The sequence below is a fragment of the Hemicordylus capensis genome, chromosome 2 (genome assembly GCF_027244095.1).
Source record: "Hemicordylus capensis ecotype Gifberg chromosome 2, rHemCap1.1.pri, whole genome shotgun sequence".
NCBI classification, from domain to species: Eukaryota; Metazoa; Chordata; class Lepidosauria; order Squamata; family Cordylidae; genus Hemicordylus; species Hemicordylus capensis.
The window spans coordinates 245,356,086-245,374,233 of NC_069658.1; the positions used below are offsets into that span (position 1 = coordinate 245,356,086).

At 47.2% G+C, this 18,148-nt stretch overlaps 1 protein-coding gene across 1 annotated transcript in view; it reads right to left on the reverse strand.

The window, feature by feature from the left end:
- Positions 1-13,581: 13,581 nt before the first annotated feature.
- The window catches only part of LOC128343919 (zinc finger protein 420-like), a 31,199-nt gene continuing 26,632 nt past the window's right edge, over positions 13,582-18,148 (reverse strand). The window contains exons 5-7 of the mRNA XM_053293350.1: positions 15,624-15,855; positions 14,112-15,066; positions 13,582-14,026 (exon numbers count right to left, since the gene is read on the reverse strand). Coding sequence (XP_053149325.1) covers positions 13,659-14,026; positions 14,112-15,066; positions 15,624-15,855 — 1,555 coding nt within the window. The 3' untranslated portion in view covers positions 13,582-13,658. The remainder of the gene's footprint in view (positions 14,027-14,111; positions 15,067-15,623; positions 15,856-18,148) is intronic.

Here is an 18,148-nt window from a genome sequence, read left to right on the forward strand (position 1 = left end):
TGCGGGGGGGGGGGGTTGGGGTGGGGGGGACTGTATGAAATTAGCCATCCTGTGATTCGGGGGTTCTCAATCTTGAGTCCCCAGATGTTGGACTACAACTCCCATCAGCCCCAGCTACAATGCCTGGGACCCCCTGCTGTAATTAGTAGGGCTGTCACCTGATAAACAAAAATGTAGTTAATTATAATTAATTATTAATAATTCATTTTCTATAACGCCCTTCCGAAAATGGCTCAGGGCGGTTTACACAGAGGAATAACAAACAAATAAGATGGCTCCCTTGGAGGGTTCACAATCTAGAAAGAAACATAAGAAACAAAAGTTAATGGCTTGTTTAGAGTTTAGTCAATTCAAAGGACTGATTTATTCGGCACACATTTGTGTATGAGGAAAAATAGTTCTAAAGAAAAAGCATCACGTGTGTTTCTAAAGGGTATATTTCTGTGATGCAAGAAGGATCATCTTAGAGGAGGCTTTCTCTATCCTCTCATATGGAGAGAATGCTTCTTCTAACAGGATACTTTCCACCTGCAGTTTTCATATGAACTCAAATTAATGGCTTACATCAGACCTCAACTTAGCCCCCCCACCAGTTGTTTTTGGACTACAACTCCCATAATCCCCAGCCACAGTGGCCAATAGCCAGGGATTATGGGAATTGTAGGCCAACATCTGCAGGAGGGCTGAAGTTGAGCAGCCATGGCTTACATGAATGGCACAGTCTATGCTGCATTCCACTCAAAAGCACATGCATGCTGGTTGCAGAGGTTGGATGCCTCCACGCCTACTAAGCACAGTGTCATCGCTGTTCCGATGTTGCTCCCATCATTTCCAATGGGAGCCGTGTCGAAGCAGCAACGATGACGCTATGCTTAGTAGGCATGGAGGCGCCCCACCTCTGCAACCAGCACCCTTGTGCTTTTGGGTAGGACACAGCAGCGTATGTGCATCTCCCTCAGAATGACAGTGGACTGTGTGGTATGTATGCCAATATTATTATTATTTGTAATCTACTACCCAGTTATCTGGGGGAGTGATTTTTTGATTGATTTACAGTGCAATGCTCTGCATATCTATTCAGGGGGAGTTACTCAGAATTAAATCCCACTGAATTAAGTGGAGCTTACCCCCAGGTAAGTGGAATATCAAAAGCTGCCTTCTACCGAGTCAGACCATTGGTCTATCTAGCTCAGTATTGTCTACCCAGACTGGCAGTGACTTCTCCAAGGTTGCAGGCAGGAATCGCTCTCAGCCCTATCTTGGAGATGCTGCCAGGGAGGGAACGTGGAACCTTCTGCACGCAAGCATGCAGGTGCTCTTCCCAGAGCAGCCTCATCCTCTGAGGGGAATATCTTACAGTGCTGACATGTAGTCTCCCATTCAAATGCAACCAGGGCAGACCCAAAAATTCATGCTTGTTACCACAAGACCAGCTCTCCTCCCACAGTGCCATCAGGTTACAGTCTTAAATGCCTTTAATAGAGTAATCTCGCTTAGGGATTGGGGATATTCCAAGGCAGGGTTTCTTAACCCTGTCCACAACGGACATGGCTGGGGATGATGGGAGTTATAGTTCATCAACATCTGGGGGCCCAAGGTTAAGAAACCCTGTTCCAAGGCATTCTAATTAGTTAATAAGAGGAGAACTGGTTTTGCAATAAAAAGCATGGATTTTCCCCCTTGCTAAGCAGTGTCTATCCTAGTTTGCATTTGGATGGGTGACTGCATGTGAGTGCTCTCTGCTGTTAGATGGGGCCATAGCTCAGTGGTAGATCATCTGCTTGTGTGCGGAAGGTCCCAGATTCACTCCCTAGCACCCCGGAGAGCCACTGCAAGTCAGTGTAGACCAGGGCTGCACAACTTCAGCCCTCCAACTGGTTTTGAACTACGACTCCCATCATCCACGGCAACAGTGGCCAATAGTCAGGAATTGTGGGAGTTGTAGTCCAGCATCTGCAGGAGGGCTGAAGTTGTGCAGCCCTGGTGTAGGCCCTACTAAGCTAGATGGACTAATGGTCTGACCCAGTATAAGGCAGCTTCTGAAGTTTGAACCTCAACCTTGTAGCTAAAATGTCATTGCCTTGCCATCTTCTCGCAATGAAAGAGTGTCTGGTGAAAGTTCTGGATATGACTCATTGGGACAAACTGGTTTATTGAAGTGACTGATAAATCAGGTAGATGTTCCTATAGAGCGGTTTCCATTTATTTCATATTGGAATTGAAAGTGTGCCTCTGCTAGGATTGGAATTCTCTGTATTCATGTAAAGTGTATCTTCTGTTTGTGGGGGAAGGAGATGTATCTGATTGATCAACGGACTGTGGCTGCCCTCGTAATTGGGCCCTCGTCTGGTCAACTTGGTAGCTAAATGCTACCTCCTTGTAGCCGACGACTTCTTCATTGCTGGAGAGAGAAACCCACTGGTATCGCTGCTGTTGCAGTGGAGAGCGACTTCATAATCGAAGCCTGAGCGGTTTCCGTCATTCCGTGGAAATGCAAACTGGGAGGCTCCATCTGCCATTTTTATTTCCTGAGTGGCCAAGCTGAGGCTGTACAGCTGTGGTTGGACTACAACTCCCATCACCCCACTATGATTTATTGCCTATAGATGTTTTGTGTGCTTAGTGACATTTATTTTATTTTGATTTGATAGCTTAGAAGCTCTCGTCAGTTCTTTGTGGTACCCTGCTAACAGAGCAAAGAGACACCTTTTTGAAGTGGTGTTTCTCTTTATTGAGCGGGGGAGAGCAGCTGGCCCTATCCGTCCCTAGCACAGCATGCCTGCAGTGGCTGTTGCTGGTGTCTATCTTATGTTTCTTTTTAGATTGTGAGCCCTTTGGGGACAGGGATCCATCTTTATTTATTTTTATCTATGTCAACCGCTTTGAGAACTTCTGTTGAAAAGTGCTATATAAATATTTGTTGTATTCCCCATTCATAGTGGCTTCAGGAGGGATCAGGTTCTTCTTTGCACAACATGATAAACCATGTGGTTCTCTGCTTTGCAGATCTGCCTTCTCAAACACTAAAGGTTTTTTAAAAGAATAAAATGATAAGCTGTTTCTCCAAAGATTTTCTCTTAATATAGCACAGAGCAGCTGAGGAGGTGCCACAGATCAGGGTTTCTTAACCTTGGGCCCCCAGATGTTGTTGGACTACAAATCCCAGCATCCCCAGTTGCAATGGCCTTTGGCTGGGGATGCTGGGAGTTGTAGTCCAACAACATCTGTGGGCCCAAGCTTAAGAAACCCTGTCATAGATCACTAGCAAAACACCTGCTTTAGGAACATAGGAACCTGCCATATACTGAGTCGGGCCATTGGTCCATCTAGCTCAGTATTGTCTTCACACACTGGCAGGGGCTTCTCCAAGGTTGCAGGCAGGAGTCTCTCTCAGCCCTATCTTGGAGATGCTGCCAGGGAGGGAACTTGAAACCTTCTGCTCTTCCCAGAGCGGCTTCATCCCCTGAGGGGAATATCTTGCAGTGCTCACACATCAAGTCTCCCATTCATCTGCAACCAGGGCAGACCCTGCTTAGCTATGGGGACAAGTCATGCTTGTTACCACAAGACCAGCTCTCCTCTCTCATGCTTTGCATCCAGAAGGTCCCACGTTTAATCCCTGACATCTCTAGCTAGCTTGAGAAATCTCTTGTCTGAAACCCTGGAGGGCCACTGCCAGTCAGTGACAATAGAGAGTTAGATGGACCAAGGGTCTGACTCAGTAGAAGGAGCAGAATATGTAACCTTCATAGGGGAAGCTCAGTGGAAGAGCATGTGTTTAGCAGATGCGTCCATAACTCAGTGGTAGAGCATCTGCATGCAGAAAGTCCCATGTTAGATCTGCAGGTAAGAATGGGAATGACCTCAGCTTAAAACTAGGGATGTGTACGGACCGGTCCGGAGCCCATTCTAAGGGCCTTCGGACCTGGGGCCAGTTCGGCAGTTTGACTCTGGGGTGGGGTGGACCTTTTAAGGGTGTACTTACCCTTCCCACCGCTTTTCTCCCTCCAGCGCTCCCGTTTTTGAAAGAATTTGCGGTGGCAAGGTACCTCCCTGTCGCCCCTTCCCCCGTTCCTCGTCAAAAAGCTTCAAAAGCCTGACTGTGCACGCACACCGCACGCGCATCACGTCCGTGCGTGTGCACGTCAGATTGCGCACGCACGCAACACACAGATGTGACACGGGCGACATGCACACGCGCAGTCAGGCTTTTGAAGCCTTTTGACGAGGAATGGGGGAAGGGGCGGCAGGGAGGTACCCTGCCACCCCAAATGCTTTCCAAAACGGGAGCGCTGGAGGGGGGAAGCAGCGGGAAGGGTAAGTACACCCTCCCCTGCCCTTAAAGAGCCCCCCTCCCCAGTCCCGGCCTGCGGAGGTGCCGTTCCGCGCACACCACTACCTAAAACCCTGGAAAGCTGCTTTCAGATCAATGTAGTCAGACCACGACTGCTCAACTTCAGCCCCACTGCAGATATTGTCCTTCATCTCCCACAATCCCTGGCTATTGGCCACTGTGGCTGGGGATTATGGGAGTTGTAGTTCAAAAACAGCTGTGGGGGGCCTAAGTTGAGCATGCCTGGTGTAGACAATACTTAGATCAGGGGTAGGCAACCTTGGCTGTCTCTTTGTTGCTGCACTACAACTTCCATCATCCCTAGCTACAATGAATTGTGGCAGAGATTGTGGGACTTGTAGTATATCAAGAGCTGGAGAGTCCGGGTTGCCTACTCCTGGCTTAGATGGACCAAGGGTCTGACTCGGTAGAGAGCAGCTGCTTCTTAAACCTGGCATCAGCAAAGATTCTCCACTCCCCACCGCCTTTGCTTGAGTTGGCTGCAGGACAGCTAAATCTGGGGCCTCCAGGAAAACAGGGCAAGAAAGGGCAAAGGATGATCCTCAGCCAGCCAAGCAGAGAGCTCAGTGGCATTATGGCACATTATAGAAGAGAGGGATTCAGGAGATCAAAGTCCTAAAGGTGAGTCAACAACACACACCACGGTAAAGCTGCTGGATGCCAGAGTTAATGTCTTTGTCCTTTTTAATTTCTTGTTCTCTTTCTGAATGCTGTCAATTAGGTTGGGCCTGAGTGGGTATTTTGCATTCCAGGGGGGTATATACTATTTTGCATTCCAGGGGGGCATGGTCAGCTGAGTAAAGTGAGCCCTAATACCACACAGGGGCCGGATTCTGCTCTGGTATATTGTATAGTAAGGAAGAGACTGGGCTATAGAACAAGAGCATTCTGATTCAAATCTCACCTTGCTATGTACCTTCAGACGCGTATTCCTTCATAGAAGCTCATAAGAACTGCACCCAGGTAATTCACATGAGACACTTTGTACTCCCAGAAGCTCTACACCCGGGCTTCTTAACCTTTTTGCACCAACAGACACCACCCCCTTCCCCAGATCCATATGTATTACTCATGGACCCCCAGTCCATTTATATATTTTCATAATGTTCCCTTAAAAATTAGATTTAGCAAACTAAAGTCAGTGCAGCAAAGAATTTGCATTTTTAAAGCTCTGGGCACTTTTAACATGTATTGCTGGGAGCAGTAGAGTCTTTTACACTCTGGTGTCTTTTCTTGCCAACTGTACATTTCAAGAAAAATAAAGGACGTATTTGATTATAAATGATGATTTGAGGGAGCTACCTTTAATTCTGTATTTCATTTCCCACAAACCACTTGGACCTATGCCATGAACTCCAAAACACCTGCCCTAGACAAACAATTGTGATTATTCAGTACTCCAAAAACTTTCCATTTAAGAGAGTTAAGAAGTTTTCAATTTTCACTCATGTTCTAAAAAGCACGGGAACTGTAAGTTAAGGTGCCCATTTTAATTGCTGCACCCTATAAGCTGTAAAGACTTTGTCCAGCGTCCTACATGACGCAGGCTTTACAAAGGAGGCTCCATTTGCCTTGGTCTTTTAACTCGTGATTGGGGGAAGGCGTTTAGGTAGAAAATCAACAGGCACAACTTCCCCAATCACTGACTAGAGATTCCATTGTTTAATTTCTGCCACTATGAGGATAGCGTGGGTGAGACTGACCATGTACACTGCCCTGAGCTCCTTGGAGGAAGAGTGGGAGAAAAAGATATATAACTATGATGATGATGATAACGATAACAAATAGCAAAAGCACTTTGCTTCTCAGGCCAACCTCTGCTCCATATTTGCTTCCCCCCGCCCCAGTTGTCCTCCATGGATCCTGCAGTGGAATGAGCATCTGCAATCCTCAATGGGGCATGCTGAGATTCCCCCCCCCCCTAATTTACAAACACTCTTTTTCTGCACAGCGGGGAAGTCCTCCAATATTCCTCTCCCTTAGCTGGCAGTAGCCCCATTTCTTCACTGAAACAGCCTCAAGGGAGCACAGAGCTATCAAGACTAGTAGCCACTGAGAGGCCTGTTCTCCGTGAATATGTCTGCTTGTGAGCAGTCCCATTTGTGCCGCAATCCGGTTTTGGGGCAGCTGACCTGTTGCAGGTAAATAGGCTCACAGAAGCTCTCTTTGGTGGGGCCGATTTGGACTTGGACCACCTGAACCAGGCCAGTTCGATTTGAACCGGTTTGAGCTGGTTCACGCACCCCTAGTGAGCAGTGTAATGATGGAGCAGTGAATTCCCGTTTGATTGCAACTTGATTGCCATGCACAGCATGATCAAACTGTGACTGGGTCACATGATGTATAGTATCATCATCAAAGTTTCATCTGATATGCTGCATATGCCATACCTCAATTACATGCTGTATAAAGGAGCGCTTGCTTCTGGTGCCTATCCTAAATCTCCAAATCAGGTTCATTGGATAACTCTTGGCATACTGAGCCTGAAGGTTGTATTGAGGCATCAAGAATAGCGCAGTCACTGATGACGCTTGCCCTCCATGAATTTGTCTAATCCTTTTAAGCCATCTTGGCTAGTAGCCATCACCACACCTTATTTATGCCCTGTGCAATGGAGTGCTGCTTCTCCCATCCTATATCTCCTGCCAATCCGTTTCTTTAGTTGACGCCCATTTATAGTGCTGCGAGAGAGGGAGAAATGCTCTCTGTTCTTAAACACTCTCTATGTAAGGGGAGACATGACTAAAGATTCTGTCTCCCCTTACATCCCATTTTATTGCATGGTAAAAACCCCATGTTATACTCTCTCCTAATAAGGAAGGTAGCCACCTAATGGTGCAGCGGAGAAATGACTTGACTAGCAAGCCAGAGGTTGCTGGTTCAAATCCCTGCTGGTATGTTTCCCAGACTATGGAAAACACCTATATCAGACAGCAGCGATATAGGAAGATGCTGAAAAGCATCATCTCATACTGCACGACAGGGCTCTGTGGTCGCCAGGAGTTGACATTGACTTGACGGCACACTTTACCTTTAATAAGCTCCAGGTCATTGATAATTTTGCTTATCCTCTTTTGCACTTTTTCCAGCTCTAGAATATCTTTTTTGAGATGCTATGACCAGAATTGCTATAGTGTTCCCACTGCTAATTAGGCAAAGGGTAGGGATGTGCCCAAACTGGTTTGGCGCCCCCTTAGGTTTGGAGGCGCATGCATGGCAGCCATTTCTGTGTGCATGTGTGGTGGCCATGCACGTGCCGACGTTGCACACAGACTGCAGCCGTGCGCAACCTTTTGGAAAGCGAGTGCTGCACCTGGAAAAACGGTGGGGCAGCAGAGGAGCAGGTAAGGACCTGCTTAAAGGTAAAGAGTGTCGTTGAGTCGGTGTCAATTCCTGGTAACCACAGAGCCCTGTGGTTGTCTTTGGTAAAATACAGGAGGGGTTGACCATTGCCTCCTCCCGCGCAGTATGAGATTATGCCTTTCAGCATCTTCCTGTATCGCTGCTGCCCAATCTAGGTGTTTCCCATAGTCTGGAAAACATACCAGCAGAGACTCGAACCAGCAACCTCTGGCTTGCTAGTCAAGCCATTTCCCCGGCTTACCTGGTTTTTAAAAGAACCAATCCCCACCCCGCCCATGGTTGCCCGAGGCAGTTCAGGCACATCCCTAGCAAAGAGACTGCTTTTCATGCGGTAGCTGAATTATTTCCACCACCAGCAGAGCAACTGTCCCTATCCAATACCAGTACAATGTCTTTACTTAATAGATCGTATTATTCTATTTCATTTAGTATATTTGTACACTGCCCCAAACTCACATCTCTGGGCAGTTTACAACAAAGAAAACAAATTAAAACAGAAATTAAAATATTAAAACAGTATAAAACCACAATTCTAGTTAAAAAGCTTGGGTGAATAAATGCGTCTTAAGAGTCTTTTTAAAAGCTGAGGAGGATCTTATTTTGGCCTCGGGTTGTCAACAGAGACAATTAGTCTTACCAGTGGCTGTTGCTGGTGTCTAACTTATCTTTTTAGATTGTGAGCTGTTTTGGGATAGGAAATCTTTTTATTCCTAGCTGGCATCATATTTAATTACATTGACTGTGCCCAAATATTGCTGGGCCTTCTCTATGGCCTGTTTCAGTGCCCTCCCATTGGCCCTATTAGAAGGCAGATATAAAAATATCCCTGTTGTGCAACATTTTTGCCCTTAGGGATCAGGAGAGATCAAAACAGTTGACCACGTTTTTCTATTGCGTTTTTTAATTATGATTTGCACCATAAACTAATTCTACCAGTGTTAAAGGATCTCCTAGGCCAACCTGATGAATTTTACATTGTTTCTTTTAGCAACCTGATGAATTTTACATTCTGTTTCTTTCAGCAGATGAAGATAGCAATATTTTTAATAATGTAGCCGAATTTTTTATTTTAGCCTCTAGATCAAATTATGCAATTGTAGCTCTTCCCTAAAAGGGAAATATCTTTGAAAACTATTAAACTCCATGGGCTGCTGTATCTATTGTAGTTTTCTTACTTTATTATTTGAAACTCTGAAATACAAAGTGCTGGTTATTACCTATAAAGCCCTTAATGGTTTGGGTCCAGGCTAGTTGAGAGAGTGCCTCTTTTGTCATAATCCCTGCCGCCTGTTACGATCTTCTGGAGAGGTCTGGTTACGGTTGCCACTGGCTCATTTGGTGGAGACCCAGGACCGGGCTTTTTCTGTGGCTGTCCCAGGGCTCTGGAATAAGCTTCCTGCTGAGATAAAAGCATCTCCTTCTCTGATTTCAGGAAGAACCTCAAGACCCTCCTGTTCTCTCAGGCTTTTAATTAGAATTAATTTTAATAATTTTAAAAACTTGTTTTAATAATTTTATTCTATTGTTTTTATTGTCATGTATTTTAATTTGTGACTTTTAAATATTTTAAATTTTGTACACCGCCTAGAGATATACAGATCAGGCGGTATAAAAATATGATAAATAATAAATAAATGTGTATAGATAGAGAGACAGATACAGATATTTGGTCTCTGACTGTAATGAAGATGATGTTGTTGTTTATTCCTTTTTAATTTTATTTTATTTATTTATTTTTGCATTTTTATACCGCCTTTCGTTAAAATATAGCCCCAAGGCGGTTTACAAAAGTTAAAAACATACAATAAAAACACAATAAAAACAACATGCTAAGAGTATAAAAACATATAAAAACAGGCATAAAACAATACAAGAAATAAAAACACCCAGAAGCAGCAGTAAAAACGATTATGTAAAAGCCTGGGTAAAAAGCCAAGTCTTTACAAGCTTTCTAAAAGCCATGATGGAGTCCGAGGAGCGAATGACCACTGGGAGAGCATTCCAGAGTCTGGGGGCAGCAACAGAGAAGGCCCTGTCCCGAGTGCACGACAGCCGGGCCTCTCTCATTGTCGGCACCCGGAGCAGGGCCCCCTCAGATGTCCTCGTCCAGCAGGCAGCAACCCTTGGGAGCAGGCGGTCCCTCAAATACCCTGGGCCCAAACCGTTTAGGGCTTTAAAGGTCAAAACCAGCACCTTGAATTGGACCCGGAAACGAACTGGTAGCCAGTGCAGCTCTTTCAAAATGGGGGTGATATGTTCCCAACGGGCAGCTCTGGATAACACCCTCGCTGCCGCGTTTTGCACTAGCTGCAGTTTCCGGATATTCTTCAAGGGCAGCCCCACGTAGAGCGCGTTACAGTAATCCAGCCACGACGTGACTAAGGCGTGAGTAACCGTGGCCAGATCTGCCTTCTTGAGAAAGGGACGCAGCTGGCGCACCAGCCGAAGCCATGCAAAGGCACCCCTGGCCACCGCCTCCACCTGAGCTTCCAAGAGCAGAGCCGGGTCCAGTAGTACCCCCAAGCTGCGTACTTGCTCCTTCAAGGGGAGTGCAACCCCATCCAGAACCGGTAAAATCTCCTCATCCCGATTGGCTCTCCTACTGACCAACAGTACCTCCGTCTTATCTGGATTCAATTTCAGTTTGTTAGCCCACATCCAACCCATCACGGCCTCCAGTCCCCGGTTCAGTACATCCACCGCCTCCCTAGGATCAGATGACAAGGAGAGATAGAGCTGAGTGTCATCCGCATATTGCTGACAACTCAGTCCAAATCCCTGGATGACCTCTCGCAGCGGCTTCATGTAGATGTTAAACAGCATGGGGAACAAGACCAAACCCTGCGGGACCCCACAGGCCAACGGCCACGGGGCCGAGCAGTAGTCCCCCAGCACCACCTTCTGGACCCTCCCCTCAAGAAAGGACCGAAACCACTGCAACGCAGTGCCTCCGATTCCCATACTCAAGAGGCGGCCCAGAAGGATACCATGGTCGATGGTATCGAACGCCGCCGAGAGGTCCAGCAGAACCAACAGGGACGCACTCCCCCTGTCTAGTTCCCGGCGTAGGTCATCCACTAGAGCGACCAAGGCAGTCTCAGTCCCATACGGCGGAAGCCAGATTGAAAAGGGTCCAGATAATCCGTATCATCCAAGACCCTCTGCAGCTGGGACGCCACCACACGCTCTATCACCTTGCCCAAAAAGGGCAGGTTAGACACAGGTCTATAGTTGTCCAGGCTGGAGGGATCAAGGGAGGGCTTTTTTAATAGAGGTCTTACCACCGCCTCCTTAAGGCACGATGGCATCCTGCCCTCCCTTAACGAAGCATTAACGATCACCTCCAGCCATCTGCCTGTCCCCTCCCTGGCAGCTTTTATTAGCCATGAAGGGCAAGGGTCAAGAGCGCACGAAGTCGCCCGCACACTGCCCAGGATCTTGTCCACATCCTCAGGCCACACCAACCGAAAAGAATCCAACACAACGGGACCAGATGGTACCAAAGGCACGTCTGCCGGAACTGCCAAAACTCTGGAGTCCAGGTCAGCACGGATGCAAGCGACTTTATCTGCAAAGCGACAGGCAAACCGATCACAAAGAGCTGTAGATGGCTCCTCCCCCATTGTCCGGGGGGATGTGTGGAGCAATGTTTTCACCACACGAAACAGCTCTGTTTGCCTGCACTGAGCAGACGCAATGGAGGCGGAGAAAAAACGTTTCTTCGCCGCCCCCACCGCCACGGCATAGTCCCTAAAATGGGTTCTAGCCCGTGTTCGATCGGATTTGAGACGACTCTTCCTCCAGCGTCGCTCCAGCCGTCGTCCGAGTTGCTTCATCGCCCTAAGCTCCGAGGAAAACCAAGGAGCAGAACGGGCTCCACTAAGCCGGAGAGGGCGCTTGGGGGCAACCGTGTCAACAGCCCGGGCCATCTCTCCATTCCAGAGATCAACCAAGGCCTCGACAGGGTCACCAGCTCTGGACACTGGAAACTCCCCAAGGGCCGTCTGAAATCCAAGCGGATCCATAAGCCTCCGGGGGCGGACCATCTTAATCGGCCCACCACCCCTGCAGAGGGCAGACGGAGCAGTCAAACTAAACCCCACCAGGTGATGATCTGTCCATGACAAGGGAGTGGTCTCAAATTCCCCCACCTCCAGATCATTTATTTCCCGGTCGGCAAAAACCAGATCCAGAGTGTGTCCCGCCACGTGGGTAGGGCCCGATACCAATTGAGACAGGCCCATGGTTGCCATGGAGGCCATGAAATCCTGAGCCGCACTCACTAGGGGGGCCTCAGCGTGGACATTGAAATCCCCCAAAACAATAAGCCTGGGGGAACCCAAGGCCACCTCCGAGACCACCCCCGCCAGCTCAGGGAGGGAGACTGAAGTGCAGCGGGGTGGTCGGTACACCAACAGAATCTCCAGCCTATCTCGGAGGCCCACCCTCAAGGACAAACACTCGAAATTCTGAGATTGCCTGACCGGGCACCTGGAAACGGGGAGGGTCTCTCGAAAGATGACTGCAACACCTCCTCCCCGACCCTCGAGGCGGGGCTGCTGCACGATCTGGAAACCTGGAGGACAAAGCTGAGAGAGACCGACCCCGCCCAGCGCATCCAACCAGGTCTCCGTCACACATACCAGGTCAGCATGCTCATCCACAATCAGATCGTGGATGAGAGATGTTTTTGCGTTAACTGACCTGGCATTCAGCAGCAGCACCCTAATCCTCGAAGGAGTGTTCCCAGAGCTCCCTAGGGTCAGAGGGTTGGGAGAAGGGCCGGAAAAAGGAACAGGCCTCAATTGCCTGGACCGTTTCCCCCTGTAACGGCCTGCCCAACTCCCACCGCCATACCTCCCTCTGCCCGCTACCTGTGATATTGCTGCCCCCACTCCAGACCCACTTTTTCGCTCTCCCAGACACATGTCCCCAGACTAACCCACCACGGCTTCTTGGCTTAATTAAAAACAAAACAAAACCAGGCTTGCGTAGTCTCCTGCTGACTTCTTAATTGTGAGAAGATTGCTCTCCAGGGCGGAAGGAGAGAGATCTTCTGGTCCTCAGGCAGCTCACCCCACGGCAGAGAGCCACAAGGACGAGAGCCCTTGTGCTCTCGCCCTTCGGCTCGCGCCAAGAGGCTCGCGCCCTTGGGCTAGCCTGCCCTATATAGCAGCAGCAGCAGCAGCCGCCAAAGCCCCAGCAGCAGCCCAAGGAGATGTTACACACACCTGAGGAAAGGTGGGGCAGGGGCAAAGACAGCAGTCAGTCAGTGCCCCACCCAAGCTGTTCTCCTTCTGTCTTCTTCTTCCCCTTTTGCACATAAATCACTTTGAGAACTTTTTTTTTCTTGAAAAGGGGTATTATAAGTATTCTTTATAGTTACTATATAGTTACCAGTGTACACAGAACTCCAAATAAGACTGCACCATGGAAGTGTAGAAGGGCAAGAACCTCTTTTGTACACAAAGCCTAACTACCAGTTTAAACTCCGGCTGCACAGACTGCGACATACCCAACACAAGAGGACCAGCTAGTACCTGAGAAAAGAATAGACATCAGGCTGCAAGAACACACACACCACACAGCACTATCCCACCACCCTGTAATAGAGAAAGGGGACCACACACTTTATTTAAACAAGAAAAGGAATAAGATGCATGTTTGGTCTTGCAAAGAAGTTTAAAACCACATAAAAAAAATACAAGTTTCACAAAATGTATGGCTATAGGTGCGTGTATAACCCTGCTGCTCCATACCACATTAAAAGAGACAGACATTGGATGATTGCTTCAGCGTTGAGCTTGAACTGCATCATGAAACATTACCTTTCATAAGTAAGGCCCCTCTTTTGTGAAACACATAGGCTCATATCAAATAAAAATGTAAGTTTTAAAGGTGTAAGAGGTTTGGGGTTTTTTGCTGTTTTTGCCACAGCAGATTAATGTAGCACTTTTCCAGGAATGTGTTTACAATCTGAAACACTAGAGTGGGTTCTTTGATGTGAAATAAGAGACTGCCAGTAACAGAAACTCTTTCCACATGTCAGGCATTTATAGGGTTGCTCTCCAGTGTGAATCTTTTGATGAGAAGTCAGTTTTGAGCTTTGCCGGAAGCTCTTTTCACACTTGAAACATGTATAGGGTTTCTCCCCAGTGTGAATCCTTTGATGAGAAGTCAGTTTTGAGCTTTGGCTGAAGTTTTCCCCACACTCTAAACATTTATATGGTTTTTCCCCAGTGTGGGTTCTTAAATGCCTGGTAAGACTTGCCTTCTCTCTGAAGCTATTTCCACACTCCAAGCAGGTATGTGGTTTCTCCCTACTGTGGGTTTTTTAGATGCCAAGTAAGGCTTTCCTTCTCTTTGAAGCTCTTTCCACATTTCAAGCATGTATATGGTTTTACCCCAGTGTGGGTTATCCAATGCTTAGTCAGGTGTGTGCTCCTACCAAAGCTTTTCCCACACTCTAGGCATTTATGTAGTTTCTTTCCATTGTGGGTTCTTACATGCCTAGTAAGACTTGCCCTCTCTGGGAAGCTTTTCCCACAGTCCAAGCACTTAGATGGTCTCTCTCCACCATGGGCTCCTAGATGCTTAGTAAGAAATGCACACTCTCTGAAGCTTTTTCCACAGTCCAAGCACTGAAATGGTTTCCTTTCAGTGTGAATCCTTTGATGTGTAGTGAGGCTTGTGCTTTGAGTGAAACTTTTTCCACACTCCAGACACGTATACAGTTTCTCCCCAGTGTGGATCCTTCGATGAGAAGTGAGGGTTGCACTCGTACTGAAATTCTTGCCACACTCCATGCATTTGTACGCCTTCTCTCCTGTGTGACTCCTTTGATGAGAAGTAAGTTTTGAGTTTTGATTGAAGCTTTTTCCACATTCTGAGCATTTATAGGGTTTCTCCCCAGTGTGAACCCTTTGATGTGTCGCAAGGTTTGTGCTCTGGCTAAAGCTTTTTCCACACTCCAGGCATGCATATGGCTTCTCCCCTGTGTGAAACCTGTGATAGGAAGTAAGGGAATCAGTTCGATCAAAGCTCTTTCCACACTCCAAGCATGTATATGGTTTCACCGCAGTGTGGGTTCTTCTATGCTTAGTAAGACTTGACGCCTTTGTGAAGTTCTTTCCACACTCCAAGCATTTATATGGTTTCTCCCCTGTGTGAATTGATTTACCAAAAATCCAGTTCTTTGTCTGGGTGGTATCTGATGCCAATAATTGATCCCACACAGCGGAAAAGTTTTGATAGTTTTTACTTCTGCAGATCAGTAAGACAACGGGGCAAGGCAGCGCCCAAATCAGTTGTGAAGGGATACAGAGCTTTAAGGAACTATTTATACATTTCTAAGTTCTTTGTTCTACCCATCTATGACATAGCAATACACTGAAAGAGGACACTTTAGCAATTACATACGTAGATCAATCTCCAGTTGACATCAAACAACAAACTATTGACATGGTAATTGGCATTTTGTGGTCTCAGATGTTGATCAACCCTTTTAGTCACAGTTTCACTCTTATTGCCTTTGGCTATGCTCTTGTAACAATTGTTTTCCTACGTCTGTATGGCTAGCACTTCCTTATCTCCAAGGCTAAGATGTGCGCAGAGGAGGAGTGAAGCTAGCAATTCTAATTTACATTCCAAAGGTTCAGAGACAGCTCTGGTGTGAAGAAAGGAAGCGAAGGGAGGGCCTGTGGGCCCAAATATATTCTAAAGGTAAATTAAGAGTTTAATATTTGGTCACGAAATGGTTGTGCTTAGTTTCAGGCGTTGGGCCTGTATGTAGTGTTGTTCTGTGTTAACTGTAGTTTTATGGGAATTGGGGTCCTGGGTTATATCAGAATCCTTTGATGGCAAGTGAGATTTGTGCTTTGACTGAAGCTTTTCCCACACTCTATGCATGATAGGGTTTCTCTCCACTGTGGATTCTTTGATGCATGCTAAGAATTCCACTCTTCCTAAAGCTCTTCCCACATTCAAAGCATTTATATGGTTTCTCCCCAGTGTGAATCCTTTGATGAGAAGTGAGTTTTGAGCTTTGACTGAAGCTCTTTTCGCACTCCTGGCATTTATATGGTTTCTCCCCTGTTTGAGTCCTTTGATGTATAGTAAGGACTGTCCTCCATCTGAAGCTTTTTCCACACTCCAAGCTAGAGGCGTAACTATAGGGGGGCAGGGGGGGCACGTGCCCCGGGCGCCATCTTTTCTGGTCACGTGGGGGGCGCCGCCATGACAAAAAAATTGTTTTTTTAATTTTTTTTTAATTTGTTGTTAATACAAATGTTTCCTGCTCAGTGCAGCAGCGCTGCAGCAGTCAAGGGAGCGCGTCGGCGCCCCCTCCCCCACGAGCGGTCCCTTCTGTGCTGCCCACGCCCCCCCCCCCCATTGCTTTGCTGGCGCCTGGCGGCCAGTCAGTGGCCTGGCTTGGCGGCGGTGGCGGGCGCTTGTGAGGAAAAACCTAAGTATAATGTAGTATGTTGGGGGGCGGGGGGGCGCCATTTCAGTGCTTGCCCCAGGCGCCGTTTTCCCTAGTTACGCCTCTGCTCCAAGCATTTATACAGTTTCTCCTCAATGTGAATTCTTCGATGAGAAATTAGGCCTGATCTTTGACTGAAGCTCTTTCCACACTCCAAACATTCATATGGTTTCACCCCAGTGTGGATTCTTTGGTGTCTAGTCACATGTTTACTCCAACTGAAGCTCTTTCCACACTCCAAGCATTTATATGGTTTCTTCCCAGTGTGAATCCTTTGATGTGAACTGAGGTTTTTCCTTTTACTGAGGTTCTTCCCACACTCCAAACATTTACATGGTTTCTCCTCTTTGTGCATGTTCCACTGTAGTTGGAGGTTTGGTTCCAAACTGAAGCTTTTCCTGTACAAAGGACTCCTCTCTGCTTCTCTCTCCATTTCTTCCTGGACTGTGATTGCATGGAAATTGCCACACTGAGAAACAGAAGACCATTCCTCCTCTTCTGTCTTGCTTCAGTTTTCATTCTCTGTTGTTCCCTCTTTTTCCACCTGGCACCTCCAAACAATCCTCCATGGGTTTTCCCTTCATTCTCACTCTCCCACATGTCACCTGCTGGAACGAATGGTGGGGGTGGGGTGGGGAAATGGTAGGAGTCTCAGATAGAAAAGCAACCTCAGATCAATTAGTAAGCCCCCAGTTACGTGTTCTCTTAAGGGAAGAATAACAAAGCCAGCTTGCTATGCTTTACTGAGATATGGGTGGATGTAAGGAGAGGAAAACTGGTCTTGTGGTAGCAAGCATGACTTGTCCCTTAGCTAAGCAGGGTCCACCCTGGTTGCATGTGAAAGGGAGGCTACAAGTGTGAGCACTGTAAGAGATTCCCCTCGGGAGATGGAGCTGTTCTGGGAAGAGCAGAAGGTTCCCAGGTTCCCTCGCTGGCATCTGTAAGATAGGGCTGAGAGAGATTCCTGCCTGCAACCTTGGAGAAGCCACTGCCAGTCTGTGAAGACAATACTGAGCTAGATAGACCAATGGTCTGGACTTGGTAAATGGCAGCTTCCTATGTTCTGATGTAGCAGACAGAGTTCTAGTAGTGTTTATCTGGGTTCTCACACCAACAGCAAAACCCGACTCAATGCAGGAGGCCACTATGGGGATTATATCTCATTTACCACAGGTCTTGACAAGTTTTCTTTTGAGGTAGGAGCAAGCCCAAGAGTTTAGGAACCAGATAACGGACATTTGACAACACCACCAGCCTTAGTAAGAGCCCCTGGTGGCACAGTGGTAAAACTGCCGCCCTGTAACCAGAAGGTTACAAGTTCGATCCTGACCAGGAGCTCAAGGTTGACTCAGCCTTCCATCCTTCCGAGGTTGGTAAAATGAGTACCCAGAATGTTGGGGGCAATATGCTGAATCATTGTAAACCACTTAGAGAGCTCTGGCTATAGAGCGGTATATAAATGTAAGTGCTATTGCTATTGCTATTAGTGACGGTATTGTGGAAGGAGAAGATAAATGGGCTTCTCGTTATCCCCTTTACAAGTAACATACAGGAGAATTTCATTACTCATGGGGGTTCCGTTCCTTGCCTACTATCATGAGTAACAGAACCACAAGTAATGAGGCATTATAGCTATGGGGAAAGGGGTGGTTAAGTTCCAGTATGGAGGAGACAATTTTTAAAAGCCCCCAAACAGCCCAGAACATACTGTGCTGTGCTCCGCTGGTCCCCCAAGAGTGCTCCCCTCAAAGAACAAAATACACACACACCCCAAAAAAACACAGCCAAAAAAATCACAGGAAAAAAATCCATTTTTTCAAGAAATGAGCCAAAATGGCTCCTCCTGTCTCCCCCTGGGCTCTGGGCAAATAACAATTTGCCCCCTGGGCAAATAACAATTCTTCACTCCTGGACAGAACCTAACCTGAGACTTACACAGACATTGAAAA